The sequence below is a fragment of the Myxocyprinus asiaticus genome, chromosome 14, assembly GCF_019703515.2.
Source record: "Myxocyprinus asiaticus isolate MX2 ecotype Aquarium Trade chromosome 14, UBuf_Myxa_2, whole genome shotgun sequence".
Classification (NCBI taxonomy): domain Eukaryota; kingdom Metazoa; phylum Chordata; class Actinopteri; order Cypriniformes; family Catostomidae; genus Myxocyprinus; species Myxocyprinus asiaticus.
This window is the reverse complement of record NC_059357.1, coordinates 28,967,957-28,988,530: the sequence shown is the minus strand read 5'-3', so window position 1 is coordinate 28,988,530 and position 20,574 is coordinate 28,967,957. Positions and strand designations below refer to the sequence as shown.

General features: G+C 37.8%; 1 protein-coding gene across 3 annotated transcripts in view; it reads left to right on the top strand.

Annotated features, from left to right (window-relative positions):
* Positions 1 to 17,304, top strand: part of LOC127451335 (lethal(2) giant larvae protein homolog 1-like) — a 73,867-nt gene extending 56,563 nt beyond the window's left edge. Inside the window, exons 18-23 of one of the 3 annotated variants that reach the window (XM_051715930.1) lie at positions 440 to 704; positions 809 to 923; positions 4,445 to 4,521; positions 4,925 to 5,048; positions 5,523 to 5,624; positions 15,640 to 17,304. In XM_051715930.1, coding sequence (XP_051571890.1) covers positions 440 to 704; positions 809 to 923; positions 4,445 to 4,521; positions 4,925 to 5,048; positions 5,523 to 5,601 — 660 coding nt within the window. In that variant the 3' untranslated portion in view covers positions 5,602 to 5,624; positions 15,640 to 17,304. Of the gene's footprint in view, positions 1 to 439; positions 705 to 808; positions 924 to 4,441; positions 4,522 to 4,924; positions 5,049 to 5,522; positions 5,625 to 6,944; positions 7,688 to 15,639 lie in introns of those variants that run through there. The other 2 variants (XM_051715928.1, XM_051715929.1) reach the window with 2 other exon arrangements.
* The last annotated feature ends 3,270 nt before the right edge of the window (positions 17,305 to 20,574 follow it).

The following is a 20,574-nucleotide window of genomic DNA, read 5'->3' as shown; positions in this document are numbered from 1 at the left end:
GAAAATGTATTAAACCCGGAATATTCCTTTAACTGCAAAGCACTGTTTACATGGAAAAAACTCTCACCCCAGAAATAACATCAGTACTACATAACCAGAAGTTCATCCTCCAGTAGTCCTACCACTAAAAGGAGGTTTAAGACAACTTTACTGCTCAAATAATACACATTTTTGTTTTGAAGTATTAAAATAGGTGCATTAAAAAATGCAAGCTGGACATTTCTGCTTTTAATTGCTACTTCCGTTACTGTACACTTGTTTTTCCATTGTTTTTACGAACTAAGGAATGTCTATTATTTTCTCTGGTATTCAGCATGCCACAGATGCTATAGATAGATCATTTTGAATCTAGAACATTCCTTTTAATGAACAATAAAAACTGAATTGAACATCTTCATGCTTGAAAACCAATACAACGTCATTCTTTTGCAACCAATAGGTTTTCATGCTACCTAAGGTAAGTGCGAAGACAAAGTTCAAGTTGACCGCCCATGAAGGTTGCAGAGTACGGAAGGTGGCACTCTCGAACTTCACCAGCGTTACCTCTGAGGACTACTCTGAGAACGCTCTAGTGTGCCTCACAAACCTCGGTGACATCCACATATTTAGTGTGCCAGCACTGAGACCACAGATACGGTATGACTGCATCCGTAAAGAAGACATCAGTGGCATTGCCTCCTGTGTGTTCACCAAGAATGGACAAGGTCGGTAGACAATGCAATCTTAAATGATGTGATCTTAAATAATTTCTAGCTCTGAGCTTCTAAACATCAAGGAAATTCATTCATGGTATCTTCAATATTTTCAGGGTTCTACTTGATTTCACCATCGGAGTACGAGCGGTTCTCGTTGTCGGCTCGTGTGATCACAGAGCCACTGTGCCAGGTGGATGTGGAGCGACCTCATGAGCTTTCTGAACACAGGTACTTATCATGGACTGATTCCACTATTTACAGTTTAAAGGCGAAGTGTGGAATTTCTGTGCATCTGGTTGCCATGTAGTTATAGCTGCAGGCAGGAGATTTCCAAATGGGAGTGGAATCTTCAAAAGAGGGTGGGGTTACTCCAGAAGGGGCGTGGTTACTCAAAGGGGGTTGCACCAACTCCAAAAGGGGTGTCACTTCCACACAGGGTTAGGGAATGGGTTAGGTTAGGGGCTCCCTATATCTTTGCTGGCAGTTTGGAGCTCCCGCCCCTTTTTGGTGCTAGGGTTAGGTGTCCGATGTCCAATTTGTGGACAAATGACTCTTTTGGACCGGGTCTTTTTAATGAATCAACTGAAAAGAGTTACAAAACATGTCTGAACTCAGGAGCTCAGGATAACAGTTTGAATTGGTTTTCTTGAGTCAACCTTTTCAGTGAATCAGCCAATTGATAACAGGAATACCAGACATTTGTATAATGCAATCACTGATGATCTACTGTTGATGAATCATTGCTCATTTTGTTACATGAAAATGTTAACATTGTAGTGTTTGCATTGTAATTAGGGCTGTCGATTTAACGCTTTAATTTAGTGTGATTATTTATATTAAAAATAACACATATTAAAAATTAACGCAATTAAGAATGCTCCCAATGCGTACGTAAATTCAGTAATAAGGCACGTTCCTACCATCGAAAAGCTTGTTGTACTACCTTGATGTGGCAGTAGGGGGCATTCAGCACTCCAGCTGTACAGGCAACACACCTCATCAAACCAACCAGAGCAACAGGCAGCTCAGCCAGAGATCTTCTGTACCGATAAAACAACCTCCTTTTACCATAGGAGAGAGCGTAACGGTCACCATTTGCGGATAACATACAAATAAACGGGGAGAGCTGTAAACCGACACCTACCTGTAGCAAAATAGAGCGCAACGGTGCCTGCCCAATTTTTTAAGCTGCCTGGGTTCCGGAAGTATTTTCCCCATTAATTTCTTCCATAGACCTTTTTTATAAAATCCTTCATAAAAGAGTTGTAAGCCATGAACCAAACCAGCCAGCTCCGAGGAGAATCACCACATCACAAACTTTTTTTTGAGGCAAAAAATTATTTGAAAATCAGGCAAAGGTACAAGGCTGTGTACTTACCGTCTTTCATGAGGGCACGAACTACAATCCCTTCAAGCATTGCGAATGATGTCATTGAAAAAAAAGCTATGGGAATATATAAACTATTGATTTTTGGTTGATTATAAGTATAGAAACAATATAGTTTGTTTTTTGCTAAATATTTCAATATGTACAAATAAATAAGTAGTTTAAGGGTGAAGGGAAACTGACTCAATTACATCGTTCACAGTGCTTCATGGGAGTGGGTGGTCACTCTGAGGCACGTTTCATGGGTTTTGTTGGCCGCAGTTCTCTCTGATTGGTGGATCTTTCTCTGTTGTACCATTGGTAATGTAGTTGTTTACCATGAATTCCGCTATTTTTAAACTATGAATTTGAAATAAGGCAGACGATTGGCTTCGACGGAATCTTAAATCATCGATGAACAATCTCATAGCTCATGATAGGTCTGTCTTAAAAGGTTTACAAGTTATTGTGGAAAAATCAGTTCTTCTATGGGATAAATGAATAGGATTTTTACTTCTGGAACCAGACTGTTGCGCACTTGTCCGTGATTTCTTTTATAAAACAGTAATTTTATAGTAGTAAACTCCACACATAGGTCACTCATAAAAGATTGTTTAGTGTAAAGCATGTTGAAGATTAGGCAGTCAGTTCGTTAAGTTTCCTCACAAAAGCAGTTTATTCAGCGTAATGAAGCATCTCTTCCATAGACATCCTTTAAAAAAGCGGTCTCCGGTCTCCTCGCCAGTGTACCGCCCATAGAATGTTGATGGGATCGTTGCGTTATGCATTTTGTTGCTAACCTTGTAGGCTCCTTTAGTAGAAGGGCTCTGGCTCAGCCTTCCTCAGCTTTTTCACTTAAGGACAGCTGGACTGAGCACAACAGAATGCAGGGTCCTCGAGACGGGTTTGTCAATGTTTCAAACTGCATTTAACTTGATACAACGTTCTAAAAACACAGCGCTTATGACTAGAAACGCTAAAAACTAGTGAAACGTGATGCAACCAAATTGAGATGCTCCATAAGCGCCTGTCTAATGAATGAGTACATAGACCAGTAAAAATAGCTCTGATGGAAGTAGGCCAATAATAGGGTTATGTTCAATGATATGGAAATAAAACATAAAATATTTTGAATTTCAAGACACTTTTTGTATTGTAGAAATAATTGTGTGCTGCCACAATATATGTAGGTATATGATGTTATGTATTTAAATTATCTAAATTAGATTTATTATATATTTTATTTATAATTGTATTTATTATATACTAAATTAACTTTATTTGGGGGCCTTTATCAAAGTATTGATATATGCGACTAATTCGATTAAAAAATATTTATTGACAGTCTTAGTTTTTACTAAATCATACATACATTTTTCTAACCCTATAGGAGTGTTACAAACAAATGGCTAATTTTTGGTGAGATATGTCAAATAAATGAATCATGTTCCAAATGCTCAGAGAATAATAGTTCTGCATTTTCAAGTCATATACACCGATCAGCCACAACATTAAAATCACCTTCCTAATATTGTGTAGGCCCCCCTCGTGCCGCCAAAACAGCGCCAACCCGCATCTCAGAACAGCATTCTGAGATGTTATTCTTCTCACCACAATTGTACAGAACGGTTATCTGAGTTACCGTAGACTTTGTCAGTTCGAACCAGTCTGGCCATTCTCTGTTGACCTCTCTCATCAACAACGCATTTCCGTCAACAGAACTGGCGCTCACTGGGTGTTTTTTGTTTCTGGCACCATTCCGAGTAAATTCTAGTGACTGTTGTGTGTGAAAATCCCAGGAGATCAGCAGTTACAGAAATACTCAAACCAGCCCGTCTGACACCAACAATCATGCCACGGTCGAAATCACTGAGATCAAATTTTTTTCCTATTTTGATGGTTGACGTGAACATTAACTGAAGCTCCTGACCCGTATCTGCACGATTTTATGCACTGCACTGCTGCCACACGATTGGCTGATTAGATAATCGCATGGATGATTGTTGGTGACAGACGGGCTGGTTTGAGTATTTCTGTAACTGCTGATCTCCTGGGATTTTCACACACAACAGTCTCTAGAATTTACTCCGAATGGTGCCAAAAAACAAAAAACATCCAGTGAGGGGCAGTTCTGCAGATGGAAATGCCTTGTTGATGAGGGAGGTCCGAGAATGGCCGGACTGTTTTGAACTGACAAAGTCTACGGTAACTCCGATAACCGCTCTGTACAATTGTGGTGAGAAGAATAACATCTCAGAATGCTATTCTGAGAGTTGGCACTGTTTTGGCAGCATGAGGGGGACCTACACGATATTAGGCAGGTGGTTTTAATGTTGTGGCTGATCGGTGTGTGTGTGTGTGTGTTTTTTTTTTTTTTAAGCAGTTCCAGCACAGCAGTCCCACCACAGGCTAATGGAACACATAAGACACAAGCAGAGAGCAAGTCTGTTGAAGCTGAAGGTAACCATTATGCTTTTAAAAGTCTTGACAGCTGGAAAATAAATGTAATTCTTCACCCAAATAGCTTAAATTACCCAGCATTTGTGCGGTTTTGTTTTACTGGAAATTATTTTATTTTTTATTTATTTTTTTTTATGATTTTGTCTAATTTATGTTCCAATACATGGTTTAATGGCTCAGACAGCAGTAAATTTTTCCTACACCCATTTTGTGACCATGCAAAACACGGAGAACATCACATCTCATGAAATATGATGAGTTCATTGCTTTGGTTGAAAAGTCAAAAAATAAGACACTGCTTTACTCAAACTACAGACCCATTATGCATACAAATACAAACAGTGTAGATTAATCAGTGACTCAGCTGATGTGATAATGATTTTGGATGATGTCACACTCTCAGGGCTGTTGGAGGAAATGCGGAGTGCATTGTCTTCCCCTGACCTGGATTCTCCAAACAGCAGCGCTGACATCACTCTAGACACCACTAGTGAGCTCACCGTAGAGGACGTCAAAGACTACTTAATGTAAGCTTTCTTCATTTAACTGTTGTGTTTTGTTAGGATATATTCGCATTGCACATAAGTCTGAATTTGACCGTCTGCACTTATTTAGCATTTTGCAAGTGATGAAATCAGATTTGTTCAGACAAGGTGTAAATATCTGATATATATACATAATTTACCATCATAACTTGAGTGTTAGCATAATGCCAAGAGACAAAGTTTATCACTGTTGAAAAAGAGAACTGCAAACTGGCAATTTTGCCTCTGCTCATGCCACTGACATCTCGCCGTGGTGCTTGACTCACAAGTCATTTTACTTTGTAAAATCATAATCAGATTTTACAATGTGGTTCAGATCAGATTTCATGTGTTTTTTTTTCAAGTGGCTGTTCAGACTACAAAATAACAGACAGATTTGAGATTTTTTTTTTTTTTTTTTGCTGCCTGTTTGGGTCCAGCCTTAGAGTCATGTGTACTTTTGGTTTTGTGCTTCAGGAGTGTTGATGAAGCTGAGAACAACTTCAGGAACATCACTGAAGAGGATGGAAGGCCTCCTGGAATCCTCATCAACTGAGATCAGCCGGCAGACAGCTTGAGGTGAGGAACCTTTAAAACTTCAGGAGACTCTTGGAGCAGCTGTGAAGGACTGGTCTGTGGAGATTAGACAGGATATTTGTTATTGGATGCAGATGGGGCATGTGCCTGACTAAGTTGTTTAATGTGTACATCCGTGCTAGACATTAGTTTGCACAAGAGTTTACTTGCGGTGTGCATGCCACTGAAGCATTGGATAGAGCTTAGTTTGTTACATTTCTTGTAACTGAAAGCAAGCCAGCAGGCTGATAATACTAGTAGAAGGTAAAGAGACAAAACTGTGGACTTATAGGGAAGTTAGCACAAAAATTAATATTCTTTCATTCACTCACACTTTTATCATTCCAAACTTGTATGACTTTCATAAAATCCAAAATGTGGAATTTTGAAGTGTGTTCTGGCCAGTCTTTGTGATATGTGATACTTTTTGTGGTACTTTTTTCCCAAAGGTATTTAAGTTTATAATATATCTTTATAGTATTTGTGCATGTCATATGGATGTGCAAAACTACCAATTTTCATAATCGAATAGTCTGTTGGTTTGAACGACTAGTCGACCCATCTGTTTTAAGGATAATGATGTATAATTAGGCTCCGCTAAGATGCTAAGTGCAGCACTTTAACATGGTAAGGAACAGATATTCAACAAATAAATGGGTTAAATAGCTATAACATCTTATTGAACAAAACTATCCAAGTAAGAAATAAAGACTCCAATACAGAGCGTCACAAAACTGCTTCTATGCATCCTGAACGCAGAATGATGCTCTTCAATATAACCGTAGTGCTTTAGGGCAATCCTAAGCTGCTTTTCCAACATCGGGCCGAACGGTTCTGAGCACGGTGTGGTTTGGCTACAGTAGCATTTCCACTTAAGCATGGTTCGTCACGGCAAAATTATAAACCGTTCCCGGCCCGGAATTCTTTGCATGGTTGGCTAACTGTACTCAACCATTCTCAGCCGTGCTGGTGGAATGACTTTAGTACGTGACGACTCGATTAGTTTATTGTAATGGTTTTATTATGATGGTTTAACTAGTATTGTAGACTACGTTTATTTTTCTAAATGGCTTTTCTGTTAGGGAAGTAGATTACTAGCTCATTTAAGCTCAAAATACATCAATATGTTCTCATATACTATTTTCTTTTAATACATGTATAATGTTTTGTCAATAAATATCCTTTTTAGCTAGTCTAGGAACTTTTACCATTCTGCATGTTCATGTCCGGCAAACAAGCCCTCAGCAAATGATGGTAAACCTCTCGCCTTTTTCTGTTTACTTTCCTTTTTGTGACATGCTCTGTGTCTTTGCTGTTTGTTAGCAGAGTAAAACCAGGGATAAAAGCAGTCCTAAAAACTGGAATCTGCAATCATCCTCCATAGCGCACCGCACTCGCTCCATTGTTTACCTTTCACACCATCACCAACAAATGGACCTGTTACGTACATTCTCCTCATTTCACCGCACAACAGTGGGGGAAAAAAAAAAAACGTAACTGCGCCAGCTGGTCCAGATCGGCACGAAACTGTACGGTTTTGCGACGAGAACTGTTCGGCCTGATGGTGGAAAAGTGGCTCTAGCCTCAGCCTCAAGCAGCACACCCATGGACCGCCCCCACAGTCCGTGCACTAACCGTCTGATGCACACATCACACAAAACTGGAAAATGCTTTCTCGATCAGTCAGCACAAATCTGATTGACTGGTCCGATGGATCTTCTGTGAGTAGATGCACACGGCACGTTTCATCAGTCCGCCTGGAAGACGAGTTGTGTTCACATGGTTCCGCGTTGATTGAGCGCTTTTGAGGATGAAATAATCACAGAATTTACCCAAGTTTGCCAAATTAGTGATATCAAATCTTTTAAAAAATATTCAGAGATTAATTTGAGGCACGTAGCAGAAAGTGAAGCGGATATCCACGAGCAGAACTGCATTTTTTGCTTTGTAGAGCAAGCTCTTTAGAGAGCAAGCTCCAGCAAAAACAATGTGTGGAGGGTGTGGTAAGGAATGAAAAAGATTACGGGCTACGGGCTGGACAAAGAGTTGAACATGTTCTTCAACAGGTTCAGCACAGGACCCTCAGCTGCCTCCTCTGCCCCTAGCTACACAGACCCCACACCCTCCCAGCCCCCACAGCTGCTTCCCTCTCACACCTCACCGGTGATCAAGATCACAGACTCACATGCCCCTCACCCTCCAACTCCAACCATGGATTTCAATACAGCCCCATCAACACCTCCCACCACATTAAGAAACACTGAGCCCCCCTCTACCTTCCCCACCTGCCTGTCTGTTTCCAGCAGTCAGGTGAAGAGGCAGCTGGAGAGACTGCGCCAGAACAAGGCTGCCGGTCCGGATGGTATCAGCCCCAGGGTACTGAAGACCTGAACGTTTGGTGAGTACTCCCATTCCTTCACTTAGGACTGGACTACCATGAGTTTCTTATGAATTTAATGGACTTCTCACAGACTACAATGGGTGTTTTTTATACTGCAATGGGGATCTGAGGCCTAAAAGGATGAAGGGCTGAACAACCTTGCAAAGAGATTATTTTACCAATTCGAAGGACAGATTATTGCCTGAAAAGGTTACTTTTTTGGTTTGGTGAGTACTCCCGTTCCTTCACTTTTGTGTGCACACATGAACATTTTCCTGAGATTTGCAGTGAGGTTTTTGTACTTGTGATTTTTTTTTTCCAAGCCCTTTTGTTTGGGCCTTAAGGATTTGATACTTCACTCTACACTGTTTTTGGAGCAACTCATTCCAACATGAAAATACCTTTTCAGTCCAAGGATCTTAACTCTTTGCTTGGAGAAATATAAACTAATGATTGCCCATCAGAACAATCCAGGGTTTCCTCGGGATAATCTTTTTATGTATTTTTCCTCCTTGACATCCCAAATATAACATGGCCTTCATTCCAATAAGGAATAGATTCTAAGCCCTGGCTGATCTTCCGGACCAAAGTGAGTATCACCAGGTGGCAAGAAGAATGAACACTTCTTTTGATATACCTTTGATCAAGAAATACTTAGAAATAAATAAATAAAAAATAAAACATTTGCAAGCTGTTCATCATTCTGAAATTGTGAATCGCTCCAACTCTGAAAATTCCTTTCCAGCAGGCATGGTGAAGCTAGTTAACAAATCATCTCCATGTTCAGAGACCTTACAGAAGGTAAAGATGAACACCATGCAATGGTTGGAAAATAACATGAACAATCTAAGAGAACATTATGATCAGACTATTGCCACACTATCTTATTACTTTGGTTACTTTCTTTGACAAAGTAGCATTTGATAAGGCAGTGAAGTGGGGAAAATCTAGATATAAACCTAAATTAACATGTTCTGCAGTGGAAATGTTATCTGGAACTTCTGAGAATTTCTCATATTCTGAAATGCAAAAATAACATACAGATAAGCCCACTTATGCTGGAATAGTGGTAAAAGGCCCTTTGGGTAGTATACCCCCACATAAAGTAGGCTCTTTGGATTTGAGCTAGGTTCAAGTTCATAGAACATCATCAACAAAACAGGGACAGCAAGGGGAACAAAAAAAAGGGGTACAGACAAGGAGGAAAAAACATGCTGCAGAACCCATGGGGGTAGACAAACAGAAGTCTAAGGTGGTGTCTAGTTCAATGGGAGTTCCCAAGACAACTTTAGTAATTAGTACATTTAAACCAGGTTTTAAAAGTAATGTGTTGGTATTGCAACCAGATGCAATTTTCTTTTCTCTCACCCCTAGAGAACACGACCCGGAAGATTTGAAAGATCCATAAATTCTGCAAGAAACCCCAGAAATAAAAAGGGTCCCAGAGGTGGTTGGCCTACTGGGTGATCAAGGGGGAGAAAATATGATGACCGGGGACTTAAAGGACAATTGTCCTAAACCCAAACCCCATCCTGAATCTCCCCCAATGCCCCAAAGTGATCCACCTCCTGTCAATGGGACTGTTAAGCTAAGACAATTATCTGTAACCCGCTATCCAATTTCAAATAGGAAAATAAATGGTTGGAATCTAGAGATTAACAAACCAATTTGGTTTATTGTGGATTCCAACTTATCTCAGATCCCTTATTTTTCTGACCCTTTAGTTCAGATTGATAGCCATGTTTTATCATATGACTGGGGTTCTGAAAAAAATGACACCAAGATAATGTACAGAGGGTGGTTTTCTCTGTCAGCTTAAATAATTGTCTGAGGGAACAAGAACCGGTAACATCGGTCAAGCAATTACAGCAATTGTTGAATGTAGCTTCGGGTATTTTCCCCAATCCACAATTCTTTGTGCCCATTATCAATTTCTCTGATCAGTTACCAGGGCAACAACAAAATCTCATTTACAGGCTTAATGAATACATAATGAATAAATGTAACACTTTAACAGATATTAATCAACTGCTCTTTCATACTGTTCCAGGTGATCCTGTACACTGGACAAAGGAAACAGCAATGCAAATTTTGGAGCATTGGCTGTTTCAGTTAAATGCGTGGGGTGGGGGGAGAGTGTATCTACTACCCCACGTGTTGGAAGTATTTTAAATTTGTCAGTGTTTTATTTTTCTGGAGACCAAGAACAACTTTTGGAGAAGGGTCTTACATTTGTACCTACACCCAGAAGGGTTGACTATGCGGAGCTCAGAGGGAACACCAATATCATGGAAAACTAAAACTTTTAGATCACTTTGATTTTAATAATGAATTTTCCTCAGTTGCTTTTATTGAAATATTATGTGGGAACCACCAGAGAAAAATGTGTCTCCTTTTATTAAGAAAAATATTCAAAGAGAGAATTTTTTTTTTAGACATTTCAGTAATCTATGGATAACTAAACGATGAAACAAAGAAGGGCATTAAAGTTTTTAAAAACAAACCAGAATATTGTTATAAAACTAGTGGACAAAGGTTCAGCCATGGTGATTATGGCTAGTAGCCAATATCTTTTAGAAGTGAACCATCAATTAAGCTATTTATGTAAAACTTTATATGCCTCTTTCAAATTCATTACAGGAAGAGACCCAAAAACGCAGAAGACAAGTGTTAAATGTACTTTGAGAAAAAAAAATATATTAATAAAAAGCAATTGAGGTATCTTATAGGCCCAGATAATCCACGTGCACGTCAGTTTTATCTCTTACCAAAAATACATAAGGATCAAACAACATGGAACACGGCTCCCTTTGAAGTTACGTGTGGTCAACCCATAGTATCGGACTGTGACTTGGAGTCATGTCGGGTGGCAGAATATATTGATTATTTTTTTTAATCCTTTATCACAGATGCATCCCAGTTACATAAAGCATACATATCATTTTGTACAGAGAATATTGTAGTTACCAGTGGCGGGCCGTGCATTTTCAGTCTAGGCCTTCAGTGTGATTCATGCCATAAAGAAAACACCGTTTCACAATGAATACGACACTCTATGCCTTTGGGCATCATACATTATGTCGCAGCTAACTAGTAATACCAATTTACATTTTAAAAACACATCCACGCACGAAAGCTAGAACTTGAAATGACACTTAATGCTCAAGCAAGCCTAATTTTAACTGCAGCATGACTGTTTTGTGAAATGAACGTCTTCCGAACAGACATTCAGATATCATAATTTTTCATATGAATCTACCAAGGAGGTCTATAATACCTGGAAAAATCTATCTAATAATATTTGCAATTTAAATGTTGCTTGCAATAAATTTAGTTTTGTCAGGGTCCACGATTGTGCTGCGTTCCATTCAAGTTGGATGTGGGATATTCCTAGTTGATATTTCTTACCATAAATGCATTCCATTCCCCGATATTCGGAAGATGATGTTTAAGGAAACCAAACTGCAACACTCCCGTTAGCTTAGCAGGGGTTTGACTCTCATTAGAGATGTCTCCTAGCAACCCAACTGATAAACAGTGCTGCAGCGTTAGCATTTGTGCTTCAGGTGTACGATTATCAAAAGAGATTATAATGTTTTATACACCTGTTTCTACAGGCGTTTGTTAAACAAGCTTTAATATCATGTAATGTGGAAACAAACTAATTTATCGATATTACTTAATAAAGTAAATGTTTATCATTTACTTTGTAAATCTCCGAGTGTCGACATATTTGTGTGACATCATGCCCCTGCATCTCGGCAAAATTGGAGTTGAACATTTCTGCACGATCCTACAAGTTGTAATTCTGACTTCAAGATGCATCCATTGCACTTTTCCGTTGTAAAATTAGACTTTCTGAGTTTAATGGAACGCAGCACTACTTTTCAAAACTTGATCCGACACTGAATGCTCCAGCAGCCTAATGTACACTTAGAAAACTCCTGATGTTGCAATAACAATGCAAAAAGCACTTACCAATTTACTTGAAGTGAAAATCAGTTCTTTCCTGTTTAATAAATTAAGCAGTCACACGGTCATGCAGAACATCTCGTGTTTTTAAATCCATAAGGATCTCTTTCTCAATGGCAATGGCAAGCTGTCAGGCAGCTTTATCTTACGCTTTTCACTCTTGGATTACGTACATCACTTAAAGTGTTATTGCGTCACTCAAGGCCAGCTAGAAGGCCTCGACCGGGACATATCCTAAAGATCACACCCACCAAGAACAAATAAATCAATCTGATTGGCTGATGAATCTGACAATCTGACATTAGATGCGCATTCATTTGCACTGTTGAGGGATTCTGAAGAAATTCTGAAGGCCTGACGGGGTGGAGCTCAGACTCACGCGCAGCTTCGGCTAACGAGCTTGGCTTCGGGCATGCGATTTGTGAAACCGTTGTCACACTTCACTTGTAAGCATCGAGGAATACATTCTGACTGGATAAACCTTTAGTTTTTCTCTATTTGTTTGTAGATTAATTAAGAGTGGAAAGCGATTAAAAATACATAGGCAAAAAGGTGATTGAGAATGAAAGGATGAAAAATATTCATAATTTATTTGGCATGTTAGGCCAGCAGAGAAGGCTTTGCTGGCCCTGAGAATTCGCCACTGGTAGTAACTGAAAAGACGTTTTTGTTTCCTAATGATATTGATAGCCTCTATACATATATTGATACAGCTTTGGGACTCAAGGCAGTTGAACATATTTTTGAGATATCCGGATCCAGGAAGATGTGATGAGATCATTCTGTCACTGCTGGAAATGGGTCTAAGCAGAAATGATTTTGTATTTAATTCTAAACACTATTTACAAATACATGGCACAGCTATGGGAAAGAAATTTGCCCCAGCTTATGCGAATATTTATATGGCAGACTGGGAAAAAACTGTCTTTCAGAAATGCCCTGTTTTACCTGTCATGTATTGTAGATATTTGGATGACATCTTTGTGCTTTGGACTCATTCAGAGGGAGAGTTTTATACATTTGTAGAAATTCACTATCAAGTACAACCTCCAAAAAGAAAGACTGGAATTTTTAGACACCAGAGTATTTTTTTAAAGATGTGGTTGGGAGAATGAAAGGTTTGGGTACAGAGGTATTTTTTAAGTCTACTGACACACATGCACTTTTGCACAAAAAGAGTTTTCATCCTAAACATACATTTAAGGGGATTATTAAATCTCAGTTGATCCAATTTCATATAAATTGTTCCCAACCAGATGTTGAAGAGGCAACATCGGTACTATTTAAAGCCCTCAGTCCTAGAGGTTATAGCAAGAGATTTCTGATGGGTATTAAAGCAGTGGTTTGTAGGGAGTTTAATGGAGACAGAAATTATATGAATGTCCCAAAGGATAATAATAAGGGAACATATTTGATTCCATTGATTAATTTTTCACCAATGGCTGGGAAATTGAATTCTGTTTTCAAGACCCATTTTCAGCAGTCACAGGACAGACACGAAGCTTTGAGACCCTTTAAGGTCATTGCAGCATTTAGAAGAAATAAAAATGTAAAATATATGTTAGTGCATGCGTGTTTTATAAACCTAAATTTCTATCTTGGCATCTTCATTTGAAATCCAGTGTTTTTAACAAATATTCCTACTTGGGGAGTCCCATTTTACAAACTTATACATTGCAAAGTTTCAGTGTAATTTATGTTATAGAGTGTATGAAGTGTGGGAAAGTATATACAGTACTGTGCAAAAGTTTTAGGCACTTTTAGACACAAAATTTTGCATTTTGAGGATGTCTTCACAAATAATGCCATAAATTGTTTTCATTTATCAATGAACATCATACAAAGTCGAGTAAACATAAAAAAAAAAAAAGCTAAATCAATATTTGGTGTGACCACCTTTGCCTTCAAAACAGCACCAATTCTCCTAGTTACACCTGGACACAGTTTTTCTTGGTTGTTGGTAGATAGGATGTTCCAAGCTTCTTGGAGAATTTACCACAGTTGTTCTATCTATTTAGGTTGTCTCAGTTGCTTCTGTCTCTTTATGTAATCTCAGACTGACTCGATATTCAGTGGGGGGCTTTGTGGGGATCATGCCATCTGTTGCAGGGCTCCCTGTTCTTGTATTTTATTCTATTCTATTTGCAAAATGTATATATCCGATTGACACACTAAAGCTGAAGATATAAATAACCATCTTAAGACACATGTTTTTGTGAAGCATCTTGTGTGCCTAAAACTTTTGCACAGTACTGTATAGGTGAAACAAAATTTACCCTAGCAGTTCGTTTAAAACAACATTTATATCAGGTGGGTCACCAGGAGCCGGACAAAATATTATAATATTATATTATATTTTAGAGAGCATTTAGTTGCAAGCCTTAAGATTTCAGGCCTAGAAAGTAATCGACCGTGGTTAACCCAACATCAAAAGAAAAAGGAGGTGTACTGGATTAAAAAATTAAGAACAATACAACCAAAAGGTTTAAACCAAAGATATTAATAGAATATAGTTCTAGAATGGTTTTGGTAAGGCTTCTAGCTAATGTTAACTTTACCAGTTATTCTGATATTGTACATTTTTAGTCCAGGATTCCATCCCTATACCGACCCTATACATCTTTAATAGTCTCTTATCATAAGAATAATGTTTAGGGACTTTGAAAAGTATGTTAAATGTTATTATTATTTATTTAATTCCTCCCAGGAATGCATGTCTTTCACAAGAATGTGTGCTAGTCTTTTGTTCCCATGTCTGTCTTTCTGTCTATCTATCATGAGGTTTTCTGTGCTGTACTTAGACTCTCTACACATTTTCTGCTATTCTCCCATGTGTTTTCTGTGCGATAGCTCGCGGAGACTTGTGCGCATTTATATAAATAATGTTTTCCCCTTTTATTATGGTATGATACATCTCCGATAACCCCGCCCCTAAACACCCCGCAATGACAAAACCAACTGTGACTGGACGCTTTACATATCGGTTAGATAGCTTTTCCTGTCTAAATGGGTGGTTGCTTACCAATTGAAGTGGCTACAGAGCCCAGACCCATGCCACAGGCATAGGTCTGGCTACGCTAGACTAGGGCGATCATCGCTGCTCATTCAAAAGCGCAGAACTGCAAGATAATACTGCGGGTACACGTCTTGTTCACGACATCAAGCAGACTGCAACTATTTATTAAGCAGTGTCAGACAGAATCAGCTAAATATTTTAATCTCTCCGCAACACCTCACAAATACGGGAACATTACTCGCAGCAGAGGATTTAACGTCCAACAGTGATCGTCTTGAAATGTATTGTTGATGCAGTGCTTTGCTGAAACAACAGCGCATAAAAAGACTAAACCTTCTTGCAGAGGGTTTAACTGAGCTTGCTGTGCTTAACAGTGAATTACAGTCAGCAGTCATCACGCAAAAACATTCTCTCTCTAAGAAGTTGCGCAAATCAGTTAATTTAAGAAATATGTCTCCAATTAAAACCACCACACTAAAAATATTGATGCAAGTAGTGGAATCTTATCTAAATCTTGCTTATTGCATCCTTGTGGACATGTTAGGCAGTGCAAAATAATTTGATAAGATCAAACAGCATTTGGATGAGTGCCTGTAATTAAATGTAAGTGCATCAGTATTTAAGCATTAATAAAGATCTTCTTTTTTTAGGGGCAGTAATGGGAACGACTCATCAGCTGAGCTCATTACTTCTAATTGGAACGTGACAGAGCATTTGTGACTCCGGAGCTGAAGTTGCACCATTAAGTTTTTAATGGGACAATGGGAATGTTGCACTTTTCCCTGTGCCAAAAGACTAAATGATTAATTCTGATATCCCCATCTTCTTCACCTTTACTCCAGTTTCCTTTTATTCACAAGCGTTGGTTCTTTTTATTTGAGGAGCCATAAAATGGTACATTTGATAAGAAGTGACTTAAAGGGATCAGACAATAAAAGGGCCAAGATGTGTTGCACGATGTCTGAATGCAGGTAGGGTGCTGCTTGTGCTTGCACTAACCCCATGAAGTATTTGAAGATTTTCTCTTGTTTTTGTCTTTTAACATTCCTCTTTTCCCATGTCACTTCTCATCTCACTCTGTGCCATTAATGAATTATACTAAATCAAATAGAAATACTTCTATTTAGAAGTTTGACTTTTATTCAGAAGCTCTTATTTTGCTGCTTGATTTAATTAAAAATGCATGGGTGCTACAGTTATGTAATATCTGTTTGGGCTACCAACTGCACCTTGTGTAGGTTGTTTGTTGTGGCACCAAGGAAAATAACTGTAAAATTAAAATTAAGGCAAAACTTGTTTAGAAATTTGAACATTTTAAGTGCCCTGCTCATTTAGGAAGGAGAATGGTTTATGGTCTGTATGAAGTGTTTATTTTTTTCCCCTCCTGACAGCCTTTTCAACAATATCTGTGATACTATGATGGTTTCTGACCACAAATCAGGAGTCTATTGAAAAGTTCAAGTTATGGACCCTGTGGGTTTGATAAGAGATATTTTCCTTTTATTCAGTCATAATTATTATTATTATTATTATTTTTTTTTTAATAATGTCTCATAACCACTTGCCATTGTAAGTAATTCTGGCAATTAACTGTGAAGTCTGTAATTCTGGAAGGAATGTGTTTAACCTTTGAGTATTCTCCTCAGTAACTCTAACAAGTGTACATTCATGTTACGCATGTTTTTGCCACAGTATTAACCAGTTATGATGGAGCGAATGACTTTTTACACTATTTACACAGTATGCTTTAGAAAAGTTTTATATGGCTTTAAGGGTTGAGATTTTGTATTTTATAGAGATTTCGCTGGCGTTTAGGTAATTAGGCATTTCTAACTGCATTTTGTTTCAAATAATTACTACATGAATGTTAGGGGTTAGTTTAATGAATAGACAGAGAATCAGTAATGAAGGAATAGGATGAGTGTGGAGCACAGGTACATTTTGAAATGATTTGGGACACAATTAGCTGCTCTGATCAGATAATGCAGTTTTCAGTCATTTAGAAAATTACTTTTAAAGTGAAGCGCTTCATTTACTGTATATCAACTACAAGGAAAACAACTGCACAAATACTTTGCTTGGTATCAGCAGTCACATTTCTCTACGCATCCCCTGCTTTTGTTTAGTCTGTAATGTGTTTCAAAGGAACCTCGATAATTGTAAATTGCTTTATGTATGTTTTCAATTACATTAACCTTTACTTTCTATTCAACAACTATCCTGTGAACCTGTATTTAATTTGTACTTTTCTTGAGTAGAATTTTAATTTGAGATATAGCAATGCTAAATAAAATCTTGAATGTTAATAAAGTATTTACTCCATACTTTTGACATGTTGTAGTCTGTTCTCAAACTAAACCCCAGGTCATATTTTCCTAAAAGACTTGCATTTCTTTCTCGTAGTTGCCATGTTTGTTAAAATAGGGCCAAGTTGTGTTGCTTTAAACATTTACAATTTAATTTCTCTCACTTATGTCTGTGAAGTAGCCCAACATCACTGACCTTAAGAGCTCTGGTCTTTAGCCTACTAGGTTAGGCTACACATTTTAAATGTATTTAAGATCATTAGAAATTGTAATGGAGATGCTTGGGGTTCAAATAGAATTTCCGTCAATATCTATAGGTTACTGTACATTTGGTGTTAAGACAAAGGAGAGAAAACATTTAGCTCATTTACTAATGATTACAGAACGGACTAGTTTGAGAACTGAGACACCTTTAGGGCATTTACAGTAGAATGAAATGTCTGCGGATGATGCCAGAAAAAAAGGGGGCAAGTTTCTTTAGACACCATATTTAATTTGATGCAAATTAAAACTGTGAGGGACAGAAGTACAGTCTGTTCAGTTAGTTGTTACTTTCTTCAGGTCCTAGTTCACAAGGCTAAATTTATTTGAAAAAACATTGTATCGTTAGACCGCTATATCGGTTTTACGATATTTGCCAATACTTTAGTTTTTTCATTATTCCTCTGTGGCCAGTGCTAAAGGATTCTACAGTCAGAACGGCGTGGTTCTACAGTATATCAGCGTCATGTCTAGAACCTTAACCCGACCTCTAGAGGTAAAATAAAAACTACCACTTGGGGATTTGCTGTATCTGAATCTTCAATCATTGTCATCTATTTTTATCCTCACTTCATTGCATATTTCTAAATTGATGGGCATGCAAAGAAAAATGCAAGTATGTGGAAACGTCCTGTTCATCATCCTGTCTCCAACTTCATAACTTGTATAATCAGAAAACATTATGCACCAAATCTTCATTTTTTTCTTATTATTGGGATTTTGGTTGAACAATAAAATGCATAACTGGAATCCTCGTATCCTTGTATCCTCTGTCTGTGCCTGTCATAGTAAGGAAAGACAAAAACTATCGGCCAATTAATCGGTTATCTTCCTTTTCCACCACCTTAGTAATCGGTAGGCACATCGGCAAAATCCACTCTAGATCTGTAGAACTCTAATACATATTTTCGGTGTTTTGTCAACTGAATGATTGGCACCAAGGTACCAGGGTTGTGCAAAATTCAGAATTTCAGAATTAACTCCCTTTCAATTGATGAGTTAGAATTAGAATTGAATTAGCCACGCCCCACAGGAAGTTGAATTAGAATTTGAATGATAGGAAGTGGAATTTACTGAATCACAATTCAAAGAAATTCAACACAATTTCTTTAGTCCAAGACACATTTTTTGAAAAATAATAACGTGATTATTATTATTATTTTTTTTTTTTTACCAAGTATGCCTATTTATACCTTAATAGGTAGAACAACATTTTAAAAACGTTTTTAAACTAGAATAACATTTCTCTCTCTAAAAAGACTGAAAAATTATAAAATAAAATGAACATAGCCATCAAAAGTTTTTGCGATACAGCACCAGAAATAGTCCACCACATTGTTTTCAGATAACATAAAATTAGATTCCAAATTTGAATTTTTGAATCTATTAATTGTTTAATATATTGAGAAACTTCGAGCATTCCTGGAAATGAAGTGTTCTTCCACCATGGTCCATTAATGAAAATGTGTTAAATATAGTTAAATAAATGAAATACAAATTCCTATAGGTGACATTTTAAATATTGTATTATATTTTTTATTGATTATTAATACTGTAAAAAGTAATGTTTGTAAAACTTTTTTTTTTTTTTTAGTTGAATACATCTCCATTTTAAGTAAATTAACTGAACTTAAAATGTCATGACTTTTACATATTAGCTGTAGATATTACATATTCAATTGACATTTATGTTAAGTACCTTTAAGAAGATTTCTTAAACACTTAAACTTAGTCCTATTACAATTGCTTCCGTTATTTACATGGTTTTAAACCGTTCTATATTCTGAGCATCTCATGCACATTTCTATAAACATATATTTCAAGGGCAGCGATGTGCTTGCTGTTTTAAACCAATATCACATTTTTACTCATCACATGAACACATAAGAAAACACACACACACACACACAGACAGACACAGTATGTGTGTGTATGTGTGTGTGTGTGTGTGTGTGTGTGTGTGTGTGTATGTACAGGTGCATCTCAGTAAATTAGAATGTCGTGGAAAAGTTCATTTATTTCAGTAATTCAACTCAATTGTGAAACTCGTGTATTAAATAAATTTAATGCACACAGACTGAAGAAGTTTAAGTCTTTGGTTCTTTTAATTGTGATGATTTTGGCTCACATTTAACAAAAACCCACCAATTCACTATCTCAAAAAATTAGAATATGGTGACATGCCAATCAGCTAATCAACTCAAAACACCTGCAAAGATTTCCTGAGCCTTCAAAATGGTCTCTCAGTTTGGTTCACTAGGCTACACAATCATGGGGAAGACTGCTGATCTGACAGTTGTCCAGAAGACAATCATTGACACCCTTCACAAGGAGGGTAAGCCACAAACATTCATTGCCAAAGAAGCTGGCTGTTCACAGAGTGCTGTATCCAAGCATGTTAACAGAACGTTGAGTGGAAGGAAAAAGTGTGGAAGAAAAAGATGCACAACCAACCAAGAGAACCGCAGCCTTATGATTGTCAAGCAAAATCGATTCAAGAATTTGGGTGAACTTCACAAGGAATGGACTGATGCTGGGGTCAAGGCATCAAGAGCCACCACACACAGACATGTCAAGGAATTTGGCTACAGTTATTGTATTCCTCTTGTTAAACCACAGACAAAGTCAGAGGCGTCTTACCTGGGCTAAGGAGAAGAAGAACTGGACTGTTGCCCAGTGTTCCAAAGTCCTCTTTTCAGATGAGAGCAAGTTTTGTATTTAATTTGGAAACCAAGGTCCTAGAGTCTGGAGGAAGGGTGGAGAAGCTCATAGCCCAAGATGCTTGAAGTCCAGTGTTAAGTTTCCACAGTCTGTGATGATTTGGGGTGCAATGTCATCTGCTGGTGTTGGTCCATTGTGTTTTTTGAAAACCAAAGTCACTGCACCCGTTTACCAAGAAATTTTGGAGCACTTCATGCTTCCTTCTCCTGACCAGCTTTTTAAAAATGCTGATTTCATTTTCCAGCAGGATTTGGCACCTGCCCACACTGCCAAAAGCACCAAAAGTTGGTTAAATGA